Genomic DNA, 20,103 nt, shown 5'->3' with positions numbered 1-20,103 from the left:
CTCTATTTTGTTTGTCTGGCTCAGACCTCACAGAACATTGTTACCGACGGATTAAGTTAAGGAAAAAAGACACTAAAATTAATTATGTTTGGAGCTGTATTTTTTGCTGCACTGTTCAGTCTGAATTCCAATGTTTCATTAGTGTAGAGAGAGTGGAACATAAAAAATACAAACAAAAATGGAACTGTAATAAATACTTCATTACCTCACTCACATGTACTAATGTTCAGTTTTTGTTGATGCTACTAAAACCTTGGAATATGAAAGATAAGCACATCATTCACCCAGTATACTGAAAGACAGAGATCCATTTCATAGTTACTTGCAGGCAGGTAAGCTGAGTCATTAGCATTGACAAAATGTATTAGGTTCTACATGTGTTAAAGAAATCATTTGAAACTAATTGAAACTAATATATCACCAGCAATGTCTGGGAGAAATGGTTTAACTAGCACAGTTACAAACACTGGACTGTTTTGATCTGAGGTGCAGGAAATTTGAGCCATATTGCCAAAATGACCAAATCAGCATGCAATCTGTTGGAATCCAACTGTGGACAATTCAGTAGGAAGTGGTCCGATTGCTCTGCTCAAAAAAGGGAGCTACTTTCTATTCATCGTGGTAATGCATATGTAAATTATACAGTTATGCTGTATGTAAATCAGTTTATCTCCACACATTTGGAGGAAAAGCCAAGCAGATTGCATTCCATCCCCTAACTGACTCAATCCAGTCATTGTTTACTCACTTATCCTTATTATGGCTGTTGAGGCACGTCTGCCAAATGATTGCTATGCATATAATATGTTTAAAAAGTTTTCACAGAAATGATGAATGTGCTTTCTTTTATCCATGCATTTCACTTGTATATTGCAGGCTATTACGTTGCTTTGTTGGTCAGTTCAAAACATTACTGACCTGATATTAAAAATATAGTAGTAATTACTGTTTATGATGCATCACAGTGCACTTACAGTAAAGTAGTAGTTAATGCTTCCTCTCAAGTCAAAATCACTTCTGTCCATCTCTGCCAGGAAATAGTCCAACCTGCACTTACCAGGTCTGCTCAGCTTCCCTGCTGGGCCAGTCTAGGCGACACATGTGGCCAACAGTACCGTTAGTCTTGGGGAAAGACCTGAGGGCACTGAACACTGGGTAGGGCACCATGATTAGCAGCGACACCACCCAGGTGGCAGCAATGACACGGTAGGCATGGGATCGGGTCTGCCATGCGCGGGACTTCAGCGGGTTACAGATGGCGCTGTATCTCTCGATGGCAATGGCCACAAGGCTAAAGGTGGAGATACTGACAGAGATTCCTACAGGGAAGAAAAGACAGGAAACAAAGTTAGATTGCTGGCTGAGGCAAAGGTAGCTGGTGGCAGCTGGTTAGTGTTTAAGTTGGTCTTGATCAGTCCTCAACAACTATTGGTGAGATTGCCATTACATTTGGTACTGATATTTATGGTTCCCATAATAATAGATCATTACAAATATTATTTGTGACCCCTTGGCATTTCTTGTGCCCCATCAAGCAACTTTCTACTTGTACAAAAGAAAAAAGATGAATTGACACAAAATTTACTGGCTAAATTCATGCTCCCCAGAAAATGAACCCTGTCAGTTTTGAATTTTGGACACTCTCCAAGACTCCACATGGTGCCACCCTTGCCAAATGTCACCTTTCATCCATCACCCAAGTTAAGGAGAACCAACAATAGTTTTGTACCATTTCCTGACAACTCTTCTCCTCTCTTGGACCTCTATGGACTCTTTGTCTACAAGGTCAGTCGCAGCCTCATGTCTAGCCCAGCAGGTCAGAAGGTCAGAGGGTCAAGGACCTGGTAAGGCTCAGGATCTCTGTGATCTGCTGGCTCATTGACAAAGTCATAAACAAAGTCCACAGCTCTCACACTTTGTGGTTTTTCATTCATTTTTATCTTGCCCAAACATTATTTAACTTAACTGCCATTCCCTTCATCCAACCAGGGATTTGTGGAATATTGATTAGCTGCTGCATTAAGCTGACCAAACTCTCTCAGAAACAGTTTTCATAAGACACAGTACAGAATGTGAGTCACGTATTTACTGACAGTACAAATACAGCAGATGCAATTATTTACTAAGAAGATAATCAGACTGAACACACCCTTACAAAACAAGAACCTCCCAGTTCACCTTGGACCCATTAGTCAAATAACATCGCAGCCATGTCAGTCAGACTACTGTAAGAATGCTAACAGACATGTCTGTTTAATAGTCAAAACGTATTTTGGGATATCCTCTCCTCTCCTCTCAGTGGCATGCTAACACCTCTTTATATATCCAAGGATACTGTCTCTATAGGGTTCAACATGGGTTAAATTCCTTCCGAGACAATCCAAGGCCAAGTTGTATTTGCATGTATGAATATGCATAATCTGCAGAGGGTAGCAAGTGCAGTCAGCGCATACATAGCCTGTGTTCTGAGGGTGAGCTGGGGCGAGACAAATAAACCCATACCTGCATGTCACCATCAGCTCCAAAGGACACCATATGAATAAATTCACCCCGCTGATCCTCTGTCACTACAAGAAGCAACAACCTCAATCCACCATGTCGCTGTCACATATTAATCCCCATCCACTGTTCCTTTGTGACGGAAGAACATATCCTGTCTAAACCATAACTTTGCATTATCATTCAAGGGAGGAAATCATTATGCATACTCCTATGAGCATGGTGCAATTCAATTTACAGAAACCATATTAAGTGTTTGAGAGGTGGACCGCTCTACGGCTTGGTCGATAATATTTATATTCTCAGGGATCAGCCTTTGGCGATGTTTTCTGCTGCACACCAATGATAAAATCTTTGCTATCAAAAGCTAAAAAAAGATTGAGGATTTTGTGTATATTGTCAACTGCAAAACGTTAAAAACCGACAAAGGTATGGATTGCAGCCCGGAGAAGAATGAGAATTGTGTGGATATTTGGTGTGGGATTTGATGTGGAATCTGATAGAAGCAGAGAACGGCTTTGTCTTATTCTGGCGCTAACAGAACAAAGCATCTGACTTGTAAAGATACTCAAGAACAAAGAGAACATCATCATCACAAAAAGACTTTTGAATGCCTTTTATGCTCAGTGAGCAGTAGGAGACACTCTGCTGTGCATTATTAAAAAGCATTTCAGCTCTTTGTGAGAATGGTAATTTTTTTGATTGTTGCTACACTGACATGAAACCTGACAGGGCACTACATCAAACCAAAACCACTGAGCCCTTGCCGCACCCTGATGGAGAAAGATAGTTTCACATTGTAACTCTAGCTCCATGTTTACTGTCAGAGCCATGACACCATGCTTACTGGCTTGGCAATACGTATTTCCGTGCTCAGAAAATCAGGAATAGTAGGGTGACTTGTTAGCGGGTTCAACCTGTGATTGTACAGTTACAATTTTTGTTTTTGTCAAAGACACTTGACTCTCTATAGGCTTAGTGCGCAAAGCCTACCTGCAAACCACAGAGTGGAGCAGCCGCCAACCTCGTTCCATGACACCATCCTGACTGACTGTTGACCACTGTACACTACCGGTCAACTTGAATAACCACCTACAGCTCCGGCTAAGCAGAAGGAGGTGGGTGGCACAGTCAACACAAGCAGATCTTGCACCGGCACTGTAAGAGTCTCGCACAATAAGTCTCTCACTCCCACATGTCTCTATCAAGTGCTAAGCGCAGACACAGAGAAAGACCAAATCACACACGGGGGGTTTTCTTTTGTTGATGCTTGAAGGCGGTCATGCCCAGCCACAGCGTCTGGCTTACATTGATTGTGGAAATGAAGAATATGGAGAGGTAGAAATTTTGGTCTTTTCTCTCTTTTCCTGCATCACTGACATGGCAAGTGATCAAAAGGAACAAAAAAAATGAATTGAAAAAGAATGAAATGAAATATGTGGGGTTTCCTCAAAGTGCTTTACAAAGAAAACAGAAATACAGCAGGATGAAAAGACAAAAGGCTTTATAAAGACAGCTGTAAAACTACTGTTGGTAAAATAAATAAATAAAAGAACTATCATAAAAGAAACACTATTCACAGTCTTTGCCTACAATTAAGTCTTCAGAAGTGATTTATAAAATGACAATGATTTTGAAAGGAGGTTGTTTTTGGCAATGAATCGTGCTTTAAGAACACAAATGAAGGAATGACACACTCATCTTCACCACCAACCAGCATGAAAACTGCATGAGGAGTCGGGCTACGCTGCCTTTTTATAGAGCCAACCGCAATACAGTTGAATTGGCTCATTATACTTGGCAGAACACCTATTTATATGCAATTTTTCAGTGCAAGGATACATGGAGATGACTTGTTCAGCCTATAGAGCCCCATTAGAGGGTGAAGCCTGTGTGAAATAGAGCCACAGGCGATCAAATGAGTGATGTTTTCTAACCCTACACTTATAAAGACTCTTAGCAGGCTGCGCACATTCATACTGAAGGGAAGTGCACTTCCAGGTGATGTATAGTGCTGATACTCCAGTGATGTAAATTGATGACATGGTTGCAGGTACAGAGACATCTCAAAGAAATTCAGAACGGATCGTTATCCAGGAGCACCACCAGATCCAAATTCATTAACCCTTTCAGCATTTCAGTCCAGGTCCACTTGACCGTCTATTTTATTACGGCAAGGGAAAGCCAATACTGATCCAAGATCAGCACTACTGGTAGACCAATTTGAATGGCCTCTAAAGACGAGTTATGAAAGAAAATGTGTATTATTTATTCAAACAGCATAGCTTGTTGCACTAAAACACACTTTCAAATATAGTGTTGCAACTGTATATAGATGATACTCCCCAATGCATTAATAAAGTGTATGCATTAAGATGACACAGTTGCACTTTTCTTCTTAATATGAATTCTAACTTGTGAATTTCTCTGCTTCATTGACATTGGAATACATAAACCTCACTTTTATTTTACATATGATATTTAAATAGCAAGCAATACAATGCAGCCAGCTCCTAAGTATAACTGCTGCTGACATTGCTACAATTTCTGTGCTTATATTAAACAGAGGGGACAGTTTTCCATTACACTGATATCTCATGTGTCCCAGTTATTGCATCTGAGAGTCCATTCTAGCTGAGTTTTTAGACCATGCTGATCAAAGGCTCACTCCCTGACACTTGGCAGTATTGAGAGGCTAATATTTGAGGAAAGGAGAGGACTCTACTGTGATTCTGGACAAGGTGCTGCCAAGATAATTACCAGTCAACTAACCAACCAAATGCTCACAGTTTTCCCTGTGCTCTGTGTTCTCTTCTTGGAATGAAGAGGCTCTAATCCTTGTTCTTGTTCATTAAACCTGAGCTGAGCAGAAACTCACCACAGGTTGCTTGATAACTGGCTTTTGAGCGAAACTGTGAAGTTTTGAGGATCTCTCGGCACACCTCCCCTCCAAGGGAGCCTGGGAGAGAAGATTTACATTCCTCGGCTGAAACTACAGCTATTAATTCTTAGCTCACACCTAATTCTCTGAGTATTCAGTTGAATGTTTGCCTAAAGAAGCCTACAGGCATAAAAACTTTACAAATGTAATTAATGTGTCATAGGTGCCAGATGCCCTTGCAGCCAGTTATGTAAAAGTTTCCTGGAAACCACAAAAAACCCAAATTCTACTACATTATGCAAACTGCACCTCAGGGGTAGCTGACAGACTGAGCTGGTAAGTTGGTAGGTAATTGCATCATACGTCCAGCAACAAAAACACATGTTTGCATAAATGTGATTGAAGACCGCACACACACACAAACGCACATACCCAGAATATTACAACATCGATCTCATAACTGCCACCGAAACAGTAGAAGGGCTATGATTCACATGATTATCGAGCTAGGGGCAAATGGATGGATGCGTGGACGAATGGCTGAATAGAAGGATGGATGGTATATTATATGTCTAGTGGGTGTGTGCTAACAGATGAGTTTCCAAAGAGTAGATGACTTCGCTGAGCAGGTTTGCCGTAAAATCAATGGACGAGGATAGTCACGATGATCCTTTGTATTGATTGGTTTCGGCTGATAGAAGGCTCACATCAGACACTTGGGAGAGGTTTGGATGATAAATTTGTTTTTTGTTTTTTTGCATAGATGAATGTTTGTATGATATTTTGCTTCAAATCATTCAGTTTGACAATTTTCATGATGAAGTACACTGATTCTGCCCCCATAGGCAGGTAGTGAGGCTATGAAATTTCTAGTAAATCCATGAAAAAATAAGACTTCTATAGGTGCAGTCATGTGGCATTTAAAAGTCATATGTCTACTACAAACAAAAGTACTACACAATGACAACCACAGTTTTTTAAAGTATAAAATAATGATATTCAGCACTGTGATAGGACTGGTGGATAGCAAGGCAGACAGAAGTAGGCAGAGAACTGACTAGACACAAAATGACAGGCAGAAACTATACTGCTCAAATCTCAAAAAGCAACACAGACATGGATCACAAGAAATGCCCACAAAAAGTTGCATCATTAGTGAGACTATTCTATCCAAGAGTCCAGCTCACACAAATTTGCGTCATTGACTAGTAGAAAGCTGTCTTGACAGCGCTGACCTTTGAGGGAAGCGGAGAGCTGAAGAATCCTAAATGGTGGAAGCTACCGTAGCTTATTAAAGCAATACGCCATGCGAGGCTGTAGTTTCAGTGATTTAAGAACAGCTAAGGGGGTTTTAGACATCACTATAAACCACAGCCTCATGGCTTATTGCTTTTATAAAACGGTTATTACATATACCTGGCAAGGTTTCATTAACACACAGCAACAAAAAATGCAATAATTTATTGATAACAAATAATCATTCTTCCGCCAAGCAATGTAGTTCAGGCAACATTTAGCAGAATGGTTGCCAAGCAACACACAAATGCACTGGAAAGCATGCTAATCAGGCTAGTCAAGCATGCTTAAAGATTGGGGTGATTATTAACATTATTATCTGGATATCACCATTAATTGTGCAAATATTGAAGTAGTTTTCAATTATGTTAGCACTCCTCTTTGCTGGTACAGGGGTGTTTGACTCTGGACAGGTGTGCTGAATTTACACTAGGAAAAGTCGCCGCAACCTGGTCAGTGCTCCCTACCAAATCTTTGACGCACTGGCCACCGGAAAACAGTGTGCATCTCCGGCAGGGAGAGCCAGTTAGGTTACGCACAATGTCTTTGTCGCTTTACATGATGCACGGTTGGTCAGGATCTCTGTCAACACAATCTTACATGGTCCTGGCATCGTTTCTTGCCTTTTCTGGCTCTTTAATTTCTCTCTCTTTAATTTCAGCGTGTCTTCTTTCTTTTTTATCCTCCTCCTCTATCCTGTCCATCTCTTTCCACCACTCATCCACACTTAGCCCACCCAGTAAATAAAAATTCACAAGAAAATCTGACATTTTGAAACAATTTGTATAGGTGACTAATTGGCGCAGCAACACTGTTGTAACAGGTGTGTGTTTACAGAGTATTTTACAACGGCTTCGAATGAAGCTCAACCAATCATAATCAAGGACTGGAACTATCTGTTTTATAATAGCTGTGTTGCACCATCCACTTTTATTTAACCTCCTGTCTGACTATAAACTGCTCTACTAAATAGCTATGGGTTACAGTTACTAAACAGTTTTGAGACAGACTATAAATATGTATTCTGAATAAACTGTGTCTCGTTAGTTACCAAGCTAACCAGCTGGCTAACTGACAGTTGGCAAGTTTGCTAGCTTGGAGCTTCATTTCACCCTTCAGTGACTCTTTATTGAATTAAAGGCTACACAATTTGGAGAAGAAAAAGCCAGGGGAGAGCACTCGGTTATATACTGGCAAGGTATTAGCAGTTAGCCCGCCAGCTACAGTAGTTTTCCAACTAGACAGGCCACCAAGCTTGTACAACCAATTATTTCGCAAAGAAACACAGATGAATTTTGCTGTGCCAATTTCTGGTGTGACTGCACCTTTTTGGTGATTCTTGGTGTGGCTATTGGCCCGTTCCACCCCACCCTTGGGCTACCTATTATTTCCCCCCAGATTTGTAGTTATATCAGAGTAGAAAACCTCTACGGATCGTCTAGCATAATGAAATACTTCACTGCTGCATACCTGAATATTGTGCACACAAAATAAAATGTTATTGCCGGTTTGACTTTTTAGATAGCTGCAGTAACAAAGGAAAATCTATCACATCAGCAGTGTGTCACAAGTGGGTGTACAGGGCAGACAGGTGGATGACCCAAATGCAGACTCTACAGACTGAAGTTAAATGAGCAGGGCTTTTAATGAGAATACCAAAACACAGGCTTAGAGGTCATGACGGGAAAAGTCCAAAAGGGGTATGGTGGGCAGGCAGGTAAAAAACAGGCTGAAGGTCTAAACCACGGGATCAGGCAGGAACAGGTGGGAACAAGATCAGAATCAGGATCAGGATCGGGTTGGTGAGCACGAAAGAGTCCATGGAAGAAACTATGACGAATTAGCAGGGAATGGATGATAGAGGCTGGTATTTTTACTGAGGAGCTGATGAGCCAATGGGCAGCAGGTGCAGACAATTACTGAGTGGGAACAGGTGAGCAGGTGCGTGTGGTAAACAGGAGGGAAAGTCAGAGTGCTGAAGGGCTGCGGGCAGGGACGGAGACAGAAAGGGCAAGGGAAACACACGGTGGGCCTGAACAGGAATCGTGACACAGCGGAGGCCATCCTGGTCATTATTCACAATTTAATAAAAGGTCAGTGATCGTGATTCACGATTCATTCATAAACCTGATTCATCATTTCATGATCATTCATTGTCAGTTAAACTACTCTGCCCTTACCTTCACTGAAATGACAAGCAGAAAATAAGTAGTTTTCATTATAGAAATGTGGACGTGTGATCCCAGCAATGAGAAATTTACAATAGGCTAAGTGATCAGGTCCAAGGCTGCTTATTTGTGTTTACTATGCGTTTATAGTACAATTACATTATAGAAGTTAGAGACGTTTCATTGGTTACACAAATGTTGCATTTGGGAGAAGAATACCTAAAACCTCACTTACTTACTTGTTGGAATGAATTTGAGTTGCATGAGCTCATTATTTCTAAATTCATGATACACAACAAGCTGATACAAATAATCAAATAAATTTTATATAAGAACAAGCTGGTTATTCAGTGGCTACATCAAAAGGTATTTTTCACTCTAACATACAAACTCTGGCCTTTGTGGCTGGCAGATGATTAGAAAATGTGCTCCAGCTTTGGAATCTTTCCTGAAAATTGCTTTATATCTAACAAGAGCCTGTCTCTCAGGGAGGCTTTTCTCCGGGCTTCATTTTGCCTGTCAGAAAGTAACCATCAGGCTGAAAGTGCTCGAACAGTCACACATCTTCAGGAGTGTGACTTAGTGATGAGCTGGCTCCCATCTAGCCAAAGTCAAGGTGCCACGTGAGGCCTGAGTCAGACTGAAGCACAAAAGATGGGAGAGAAACTGAGATCCGCTGCAATACTTCGTCTCTTCAGTTCACTTTGAGCTTTGAATGGTTGAGAAGAGCTATTGAATGGTGAGGTCCGCAATCCTATTATTGTCTCAGAAATGCGATGCACCATCTGTGAGAACGGGCTTGGAGAATCTCCTTTTCAATTACTGGGCTCTCTGAACTGTGATAAGAAGGAGGAGGGCAAGAGGGCCAGTTGCCTTGGACTTTATATACAAACTTTTTTTTAACTGGCTGCTTACACCATTTTTTCTTTAACACAATTTGGAATACTCCACTGATATACCTGACAAAAATAAGTCCATGTCATGTAAAACTGGGCTGATTTACTGAACATCATACAGACATTTCAAAGTCTAAGTTTGGATTGATCACAAAAAAGGTTACCGGTTAGCTTGGCTTATTGTAATAGTGTAGCTACATTTAAAACCAAATGAATCACCAAACACTGGATTAAGAAATACTGTATTAGCACATGTTTTGAATGGTCACAATCAGACAGCTTCTGTTATGACGTCATATGGTTAGCTATATATACTTGATGCTGTTTGTTGTATTGTAAAATTGGTCAAATATTAGCTAAAATACAGGCGCAAGGTGGTCACAAGCAGCAGTCAACCTACAGAACGTGACACAGTCCCACTTCTAGTTTAGACAAGAAGGTATAGGGCGAAATATTTCAGCTCCTTGTTGCTGGGAAACATACGTGGATGTAAAATATCTTGGTTAGAAATAAATGAGTGTTAAATGCTGCAGTTTGTCTTCAAACATGGACAAAACCAGAGCAACACTGGTCTTTATCATCAATGGGCCTATAGGGACTGCCAAGAGAGGTGAATCAATAACAGGGCAAAGAACATTTTTACTGCCCCCAAATATTAAATGGCTTTGTTGATACAGTTCATTCTGATTACTTTGCCAGCTTGAGAGATTCATGGCTCCCTAAATTCACTGCTCAGTTATGACTCAGTAACAAAAACTCTCTACCAAGTTTCAGCAGTCTATCCCTTATTTTATTTTATTTTATTTGAAAATAGAGCTGTTTGAATTTACTATAATGCCAAAATGTTGCAGTTCAGCCCACGTTTGAAATAAAATAATTCATCCTCACCCATAAAGTAGGTGACAATCTTGCACATGGCAGCTCCGAAGATGAAGTCCTCCAGGATGTTAGGGATGAGGGTGAATGGCATGCAGAAGATGGCCATCATCAGGTCGCTGACCGCCAGCGACAGCAGGAAGGAGTTGGTGACGGTCCGCATGCGCTTGTTCAATATCAGGACGATGATGATCAGCAGGTTGCCGAAGACGCTGAGCAGGAAGATGAGCGAGTAGAGCAGGATGCGCAGCGAGTCCATCTCTGACAAAGAAGGAGACACGACATCATTTATAAGATTTTTATATATAATTCAGCTGATCATTATCGGAAGGAAGCTGATTTGCACAAGTGAATTATGAAGCACACAGGACAGCAATAATAGGATGTTATCTGTCTTCTCAAATAGAAATTATTAACTTGTTTCATCAAAATCTCTCAGTGTGCTAGTGTGGGTATTTGTTCTCTTCGGCACAAGAGACAACCAACTGTTTAATGCTACTGGGAACAGTTATAAACCACAAAGAAGACGTGGAAGACAAAATAAAAGTGGCAAAGCACTTCATAATTAAACTGGCTGGTTGACAAAACACTTCCACCAGAATATTGAGCCAGAATAAAACCTAAATGAGCTGACAAAAATGTTGAACATTTTCTTCATCTGTATGCATCTACTTTTTCTGCTGATCATCCAAGCAAACCATGTGTTAAATGACACATGAAATACTAAAATAAGAAGATGATGAGCAAAAAAGTGAGAGAAAACAACATCAGTACATGAAGAGACGGTCTCTATCAGGTTGTTCACCTGGGAAATAAGACTCTAGGCACATAAACAGCACCAAACTCAATTATAAGACAGAATAACTTTGCATAATCAACCTCTTAAATTGTGCTAATGTCAGTATTTTCCTGCTCGCCCTGTGAGCCAAATGATGTTTGAAATAACACTGAAAGAAAAACATGAGGAAAAACCACATCATCAGGACAGAGTGTCAGCTAGCTCAAATAAGAACATGACTCGAACTGGAAAAACAATATCAAAATGAAATAATAATCAACATCTTTCTCTCAGTTGTTGTCAGTATTTCTATTCTGGTTTTATTAAATGATTAAAATGCTAATCATAGAAGTAATAGAACATTTACATAGAAAAATAGAAAATGTTCTATTTGTCTATCAGACAAGGAAAACTAAGAATGCAGCAGTCTTCTAAATTAACTGTGTTTCATATGGTTTCCTTCTTTCAGCGCTGCTACACAACTGAGCATCAGTGCGAGCAGGATGGCCCAGCCAGAGGGTTTTAGGGATGCTCCCTTCGCTCACGCTGACCTGTCACAGCGAGTCTGTTTGAGAGTGAGAGTATCTGACAGGACAAGGTCAAGGCTGGCCATGTGCTGCGCTGACTGAGTCCTCTGATTAAAGACAGCGACATGGGAGAAGTCTAAAGGTCTGTAGCAGAGCCTGCAGACAGAGTGCTGCAGATCACCTTGAAGGTACACACACACACTCATGAGGAGAGGGATCAGGATACAAAGAGTATTGTACTGTGTGTTCAGCTATTTAACGCTCACATGTGGAGTTTAAAATTAAATTTTGTACCTGACATTCACAGTTCTCAGAAAATGACTCACCCTGACTTTTCCTCTAATGTCACCATGAGGTTGACATTTGTGATTTTGAGTTAAATATCTCTCTTTGTTCAATACCTTGGTTTATGACCTGCCTCAGCTGTACTCTGTGTTTAGTGCAAATTACATTGAACATTGTGAATATTATACTGCTAAACATCAGCAGCGTGTTAGCATTGTCACTGTGCGCATGTTTCCATGCTGACATTAGCATATAGCTAAAAGCACAGCTGTCCCTACGTAGAGCCTCACACAGCTGCCAGCCGCAGACTCTTAAGCTGACAATATGCTTCAACAGAAGGGATGGTTGAACAGCTTTGGACACCTCCTCCATCTTTACCTTTCTGACATCAGAATTATGGGTAATTTTTTCATTCTTTACCCAATTATTTCGGACACTTTTGATGTGTACAAATGAGCGAAACACTGAGTCTTTAAGCTTCAGTCTTTCAGAGGTTCATGCAGAGTTTACATTTTCTGTTCTAAACATATATTTCTTTCTGGGAATAATCTCCTGCTGCCATTGTGTTTTTGAACATTTACAGAAAAAACAACAGTTTGCTTGAAATGAAAATAAAAATGTTGAGGGAACTTATCTGTCAATCTGCAGAGGAACAAGACAGCAATGATAAAAGTTGCACTTTTCTCTTTGTTCTTTATTTGTGCATATAATAAAATGAAACAAAAGAGAAGAAGAAGAAGACACACTGCAGGATGCATGTTAATAACCTTCACCCCCCCGAGAGATCTGCTTGCCCTCAACTGCAAATATGAATTATTCTTTTGATAAGAAAGTCCTCTGATGGCTTTGAGAATAGTTTCACAAGCTGAAGATTGATCTCGCAGTCAAGTTAATATAAGAAACATCCACCTCCTTTCAATCACTGAAAGCTTAATCCGCAACACAGGTGACAAGTTTTAGAGCTTGATTTACACACCTGAATTGTGTGAGATATGCATAATCAGTGCACTAACTTGCTAGGCTGTCGACACAAACGCAGGGAGCTCCCACTGGCTCAGCAGCTCCCATTGTGTTAGATTTTTTTGTGATCCAGCCAAGTGAAAATTGTATTATCTATTCATTGAGCACTAGCAGTATGTTGGCTCCACTGAGCCTAACCACTCCAGGACTATTCACTTTGCTTCCTTTGACTCCCTCAAGCGTGACAGCTGTGTTCAAATCCACAGGCATCTATAAATACATCACAGGTTACAGTAAGGCGTTCACCTCTTAGATGCTAATATGCAGTAGGGGCCGTCGATGTGGAACATTTTAGCCATGTCCCAGGGCTAAGAGATGCAGCTTTGTGCATGTTTATTTAACTTCCATTTGCTCTGTCCTTATTGTGTATTGTATTGACTGCTGCAATGCAAGCTGTAATTATGTTTCCCTGCAGGGATCATTAAAGTTTCATCACATCATGTCATTTTGTCTTATATTTAGGACAGGATTAGCACAACTTCATAGGAAACCGCAAGCTATTTGAAAGTATTGTCATCTGTCAGGGGCTGTGAAATTACAGGAATGTTTTTTTATGGATTGACTGATGGAAGCAGATCTCATCCTGATACATGAATAAATGGTTACAAAGACCATTTATAATGAGCACTAATAATCTTGAAGGTGATATGATTTAGATGCCGAAAAAGAAAAATCCTTTTAATCACAACCTCACCATGAAGCTGTATTACATTTCATGACCCCGGAGATGAAGAAATGTTCTAAATTGTTAGAAATGACTGTCAGCTCCAACATAGCTGATGTTACTCCTTATTACAAGTGAGCAGAAAGCCCTTTGGAAATGAACCTGTGAAGCAGCAGACATGAGTCAGGAAATGAATCCTGAACTTGTGGGAGACCGCTACCAATTCCCTTTTCTCAAGTACCTTTCAAGTAAGAGCAAGGCGTCTATCATTTCACCTTAACTTTACAGCAGTTAAACTGCAACAGAATATTTTTATCATTGATGAATTTATTGATTTTTGTATTCATTTCAATTTCCGAGAGCCCAGGGAGACATCTTCAAATATCTTTTTTTCCCCAATCAACTGCACATATTAGATACTGACTTTACACTGACATAAAAAATATGAAATGGAACCAGTGAACTGACAAAAAAAAAATCTTAACTCAAGAACCACTTACTAGCTTTTGCAGGATCTTTCAACTGCATTTCATGAGCTTCCTTAGTGGATGGCATTTGATCAGTTGTCATAACAAGTGGTCTGTCTCTTTGGCATAAGATGTGGATGGCCTCTTTAAGTCGTTATCATCATCATCTGCTGATGAAGACCATGAGATGCAGTTGAAAATTACGTAAAAAGCTAGTAAGTGGACCTTTGATGTATTTTTTTCAAACTTCTATTCCAAGGTACATGAATAAACTTCAAGGGATTGCTTCCATTTTTGCTGGATGACTGACTTCCGGTATTAATTGATCATTAAAATTGTTGTTAGGTAATTAATTATCAATCAATTTGTGGATTAATTGTTTCAGCACTAATTTATACACAAATACCCAGTTCTGTTACATACTTTTGAAGCCTCAAGTTTGGCATCTTGACCGTCTCCATCTTGTTTTTTTTGGAGCCAGAAGTGATGAGAAGTGACCATATTTGTACGAGAACCATGAAGGAGCTCCCCAGGTTCCAACTACAGCATCTCACACACTGTTGTGATAGCGACTTGTCAATCACAAGTTAGCCACACCCTACAGCATATGCTGTTTTATCGTCTCGTCTATTTCACTCTAAATAATTTCAAAATGAACATCATGTTGTATTGAAGAGGACTTGAAACTAGCGATTGAGAACATAAACTTATTAGGAAACTGTTTAGTGAGGTAATAAATCAAGTGAGAAGTAGGGTCATTTTCTCATAGACTTCTATACAATTGGACTTCTTTTTGGAGCCAGTGGTGTCACCCCTGATGGCCATTAGAGAGAATACAGGTTTAAGGCACTTCAGCATTGGCTTCACTTTTCAGACCTGGAGCTACCCTGCTTGATTCCCATACTGGTTTAATAATGTTCCACTGATTGACAGTTGGTGGCACTAATGTGCCAGGCAACATGCTAGGAAAGACAGTGAAGAGGAAGACGACTACCAGCTAGCAAACATGGACTATAATTTCAAAAAAACATCTTTGCAAATAGAAGAAAATGCAATGTTTGTTAGGTGTCATAATGCATTTTAGTGAGTAACAGTGACTGTAAACAGAACTGTTTTTATTTACAAGAGAACTCCACAGGGTATCTTTAAAAATGAATGCAACTCCAATAACGCTGATGTAATGTACAAACACATTATCATACAGTTTCTACACTGACATGTATCTGACAGCAGTAATAATATAGAATTCAGTCTAATATCATCACATGTCCTAAAGTACTATTCTGGTGAGACATTAGCAGTTTTTCCTTGAAGGGAAAAACATCCTGAAATTAAATTTACATTCTTATTACAAAGAGCTGTAACTTGCCATTTCCTTCACATTTAGTGAACAAAAAGGGTCTTATTCACAAATGTCATCAAGAGATGTCTGACATTTCTGTGGGTTCATAAAATATTTTCACGCATGATGGACAATATCATGTCTTAGTTACAATAAGGAAATGGTAAAATGGAAGATACAAAGGAACTGCATGACACCTGTAAGTGTTATAACACCGACAACATATTTGGTTCGTTGACTTACTGATTTGGGCAGTGAAGTGAATAAAAATAAATCAGATTCGAGTCTTTGTAGCTCTAACTTAGAATAACGAACTTGTCTGTACTCTTTGCTGCAATTTCCCTCTGTGGGTGTTAATCTGCTACACAGCACATGTAAAAACTGTCTGAATTCAAATCAGACCAGTCTGTGTTTTGCTCTTGATTCTTATTTTTTCTTTTGGGCTCTCCAAGCACAAAGATTTGCTTTTTATTAAATGTCAACATGCGTTTCCTCGTAACTATTAATGGTTGTGTTTTTCCCTTTCATTCTTAACAAGTACACACTCCAAACTGTGAATCAACCACCACAGAAAAAGCTCGGTATGAATGTCTCCTTAGAGCGGAAGGCAGCTTCTAATGCATGATTTGTGTCGACGCTGATAATAACTCAGCATCTTACATCACAGAGCACTTAATAGCTCTGGCTTTAATCCCAAACATTCTTTCACTGGTTGCCACTTATAATCAGAAGCTGCCTCTTTGTAAATTGTTTAGGTAACTTCAGAGTTGACCACATGTCATGTATCCTAAAAGATTCAATCAAAAGATAGAGATCAGGACAGCGTGCTTTTGAGCTCTTCTTCATGTTGCACGGTTCAATCACAGAGGGAAAGCACCATCACTGAATATCAACTCTGATTTCACCTTGTGTCAGATATGTGGATCTCTTTAAGACTTGTCAGAAAGGATAAAACTGAATCTTCCTCCTGTCTTTCAACATCCCTACTCGCTGTACGTTATATTTGGATTGTGTCGGTAACAGATTTATCGGCCTTTTTAGCTCTGTACTCCACACATGACCACATTGCATTACAGGGTCTTGTAAAAGTGGTGGCAAATTAGTCCTTTGACAGCGTTTTAGCATAGTGCTCAATGTGCAGAAGCTCATCTCTGTATCGCATTCTATCACTGTAATGAGGTGAGTTACTGTTACAGTCAGCACAATCCAACTCAATTAGTCTTTCTGCGATGCATCGCCATGAGAGGATAATATTGATTGCACATTGCTTTGAGATTTTTGAAAGTTGGAAAGAGCTTGTTTGTACAGTAGCGCACGAACAAGCACGGCACATATTCAATTACCCGCAAGGCTTCGTCAGACATGTACATTAACTTTTGATGCCATTTATTTCTTCCTTTCTCCGCTTCATCAGCGTATTTTAAAACACTAAAGTGGATATTTTCACTTGATATCATGACAACAAGCCAACCAAAAGACGAGACTGGGACAAGAAGGTCGATGGCAGATAGACACATGTACAGTAGGTGTGAGCTCATTTCTATTTAAAGTAAAGCATTTACCAGACAAACGGAGGCGGAGTTACTGCATTGCGGCCTCTCCAGAGGCTGACAAACTCAGTAAATCCCTGTCCACTCTGCTGTCTCTGCAAACACAATGACAGAAAGGACAATGCCTGCCAATGCTTGACAGACAGGCTGCAAACTGTAAATTATATGCCGTAGATTCCATGTTTCCATTGAGTGTGCACACCAATTACTATGGTATGGCATTTTTAGATGCCTCAATGTCTTAACAGTAATTGCTGCATGCCATGTGTATGTTGCATTAAGACTAACAAAGGACTTTTAATTGAGGAGATAACAAAGAATAACAAGATTCAAAATTTTTTTTTTTTAAAATCCAAACTTGGGAAATGTGATGGTTAGTATTAATATTACAGGATGTGTAACTACTTTAAATACACCACCGTATCATCGCTTCTGAAAAAAATTGAATTAAGTTCCAACACTTACTCAAAACTTCATAAAACTCACAATACTGTCCAAAATTCTAGAGAAAGTAGAGTCTGTACAACATTCATATTGATAAATTCCTCTTGTGAATCACATAACTTGCCACTTTGATATCTGTTATCATTGTTATGCTGTTAGCGCACAGCTTTATCTCTCTTTTACTCGTACTACCAATATAACTCTAGACACACAATCCAAAACTGCCTTAGTATAATAAGCCTCAAAACTTTCTTCAACTTTACTGTGAAAAAAAAACAAGTAATTTTTTTGAGCCAGACGCACACATAGTCAGATTTAATTGGCCTTCTTGCCTGGAAACAGTGTAAAAAACATTGGGATTACTTTTGATCCCTACATAAACTTTGAACTACATGAGACAGGAAAAATTACCTTCCCTCAGCATAAAGATTTGGAAAAAGTCATCCATAATGTTATTGTGTCACATCTCAGTGCCTCAGTAAATTGTCTTTATTGCAACTGTTCAACAAAACTAAACTTAATCACACATTACTCCAGTTTTAGCTTCTCTCCATTAGCTCCTTGAATCTCTGCTCGTTACCTAGCAACCTTATTGTTATGATTAGACTGAAGGAAGTCACTGCCCCCCGCCAAGAAATAAAACATAACCTCCACTAAAACCACAAACTTGTTTTTACACTTTTCGTACCAATTAAACAACCAAAATATGACATGTTCATTAGTGAGCTTTAGCGGTGCTGGTAGGCAGATATTATTACCTCAAGCAATCAAATAAGTATATTCCCAAAATGTAGACCTATTATTTTAAAAGCTATTTCTTCTTGTTTTCTTCTTGGCTTTTTCTTGATTTTAAACTGTGTATTTAGTGGGTTGTAAACTTAAGTCTTCTTGTTTTTACGTATGTATAAAGTTAGCTTACTTGCTTGCTTATTGAATCTGAGACAACCATCTTGCTGAGTGCAAAGGCCAAGACACCTGTCAATCAAGGCTGACACACCCTCAAACAAACTATTGTGACCCTAACTTACTGAAACTGATTGAACAGGTGTTTCCTCGTTCACTTCAATATAGTTTCACTGGAACCAGCATCTCGTAGAAGAGCTGCATCTTCAGGGATTTACGTATCGAATTAAACATTCAGCCGGGGTGTTTGCCAATTGATTCCCACAAATCACTATGTACACAACGCCAGCAATGAGGCACAAGCGTTTCCAAAGGAGACAGAGTATAGTGTAATTACTGATTTCTCTCTAAGGACTGTGGAGATCCAAAACTTTGTAAGATTCAGAGTTCACAGAGTAAAAATCAATCAGCTGATATATTTGAGAATCGTTCAACTTCCTAAGCGGTGAATGAACTCATCATTTACTGTGGTTGCACTGAGGTAAAAGCCCTGTAAAGAAGGGTTGTTCTTGCTTTTCACTCACACTATACTGGTGAATCACATGACTGAGGATTAACCTTCAGTGAAATTAGTATGCCGGCATATGCGTTGAGTCTAACTGATACCAGCAGCTCTGAACAAACCCCATAAAACTGCTCCGCCTCCCTGCATCCCTCCAGTACGGTGAGTTAATAAAGCCAGTGTGCAGACAGAGGGCGTTACAGATCAATACAGCCATCGTATGTTTGAGGGTCATACTCCACAGGCGTCTACACACTCGTGATCCGTGATAGATGTACTGTTTTCACAGACTGAACTGATGAGATCAATGCTTGTAAAAAGCAATCATCTCTTCCTGATTTTCTCTTAATAAATCTATACTAGCACGAGAGCATTTTGCAGCAGCTCATTAACAGGATGGGGGATGTTCCAAATATTTCTCAGTGCCTGCATGTGTGTGTGTGTGTGTGTGAGTACTCTTGCTGCTGTCCTCCAACTCACCAGGTTGCATTCAAATTTTTTCAATTATTTGATTTGATTACCGTGAACATGTTATGACACTGGGGACATACCCAAAGGGAACAAGATGCTAATTTCTTCTACAAGACACCTCGTCGTAGAAATTGGTTAGATATTAGAAAATCCCCCTCTATTACTCCACTTGCAGTGCTCCTCTGCAGTAACAAGTCTCCCTGTCTCTTTTCTTTTTTCTTTTTAAACACAGAGAGCCCAGGGTGACAGGGTTGATTTCTCTCTGAAAAATGAAACCGTGTTCGTTGAATGCTTATGAGATCCACTTCGTAGTAACGTATCTCGCATGCACACAAAAGGACGTGGTGAGCTCAGCAAAGTGTCACTTTGAATCAGCGGAGAACGGAGAGCGTCCGGGCCGAGCCAAGGTGCGGCTACAGATGTTGTTCCACATAAGCGGGGCTTTGTCTGAACTGAACTGCTCTCATGGGTGAAGAATGATTACTGTAATGTGATATATGTCAGATGTTGTCTTGTTTTGGTGCTGTAGGAGTT

General features: G+C 39.8%; 2 protein-coding genes across 2 annotated transcripts in view; one reads left to right on the top strand and one right to left on the bottom strand.

The window, feature by feature from the left end:
- Window positions 1–20,103, bottom strand: part of cckbra (cholecystokinin B receptor a) — a 34,310-nt gene that overhangs the window by 11,510 nt on the left and 2,697 nt on the right. Inside the window, exons 2-3 of the mRNA XM_042404820.1 lie at window positions 10,629–10,877; window positions 1,058–1,319 (exon numbers count right to left, since the gene is read on the bottom strand). Of these exons, the coding sequence (XP_042260754.1) occupies window positions 1,058–1,319; window positions 10,629–10,877 (511 nt within the window). The remainder of the gene's footprint in view (window positions 1–1,057; window positions 1,320–10,628; window positions 10,878–20,103) is intronic.
- cpo (carboxypeptidase O) overlaps window positions 8,628–20,103 on the top strand; it is a 30,421-nt gene continuing 18,945 nt past the window's right edge. The window contains exons 1-2 of the mRNA XM_042404816.1: window positions 8,628–8,769; window positions 11,864–12,109. The gene's annotated coding sequence lies outside the window, so the exon portion shown is untranslated. The remainder of the gene's footprint in view (window positions 8,770–11,863; window positions 12,110–20,103) is intronic.

The sequence above is a fragment of the Thunnus maccoyii genome, chromosome 24 (genome assembly GCF_910596095.1).
Source record: "Thunnus maccoyii chromosome 24, fThuMac1.1, whole genome shotgun sequence".
NCBI lineage: Eukaryota > Metazoa > Chordata > Actinopteri > Scombriformes > Scombridae > Thunnus > Thunnus maccoyii.
This window is presented reverse-complemented; position numbering and strand designations above follow the sequence as displayed.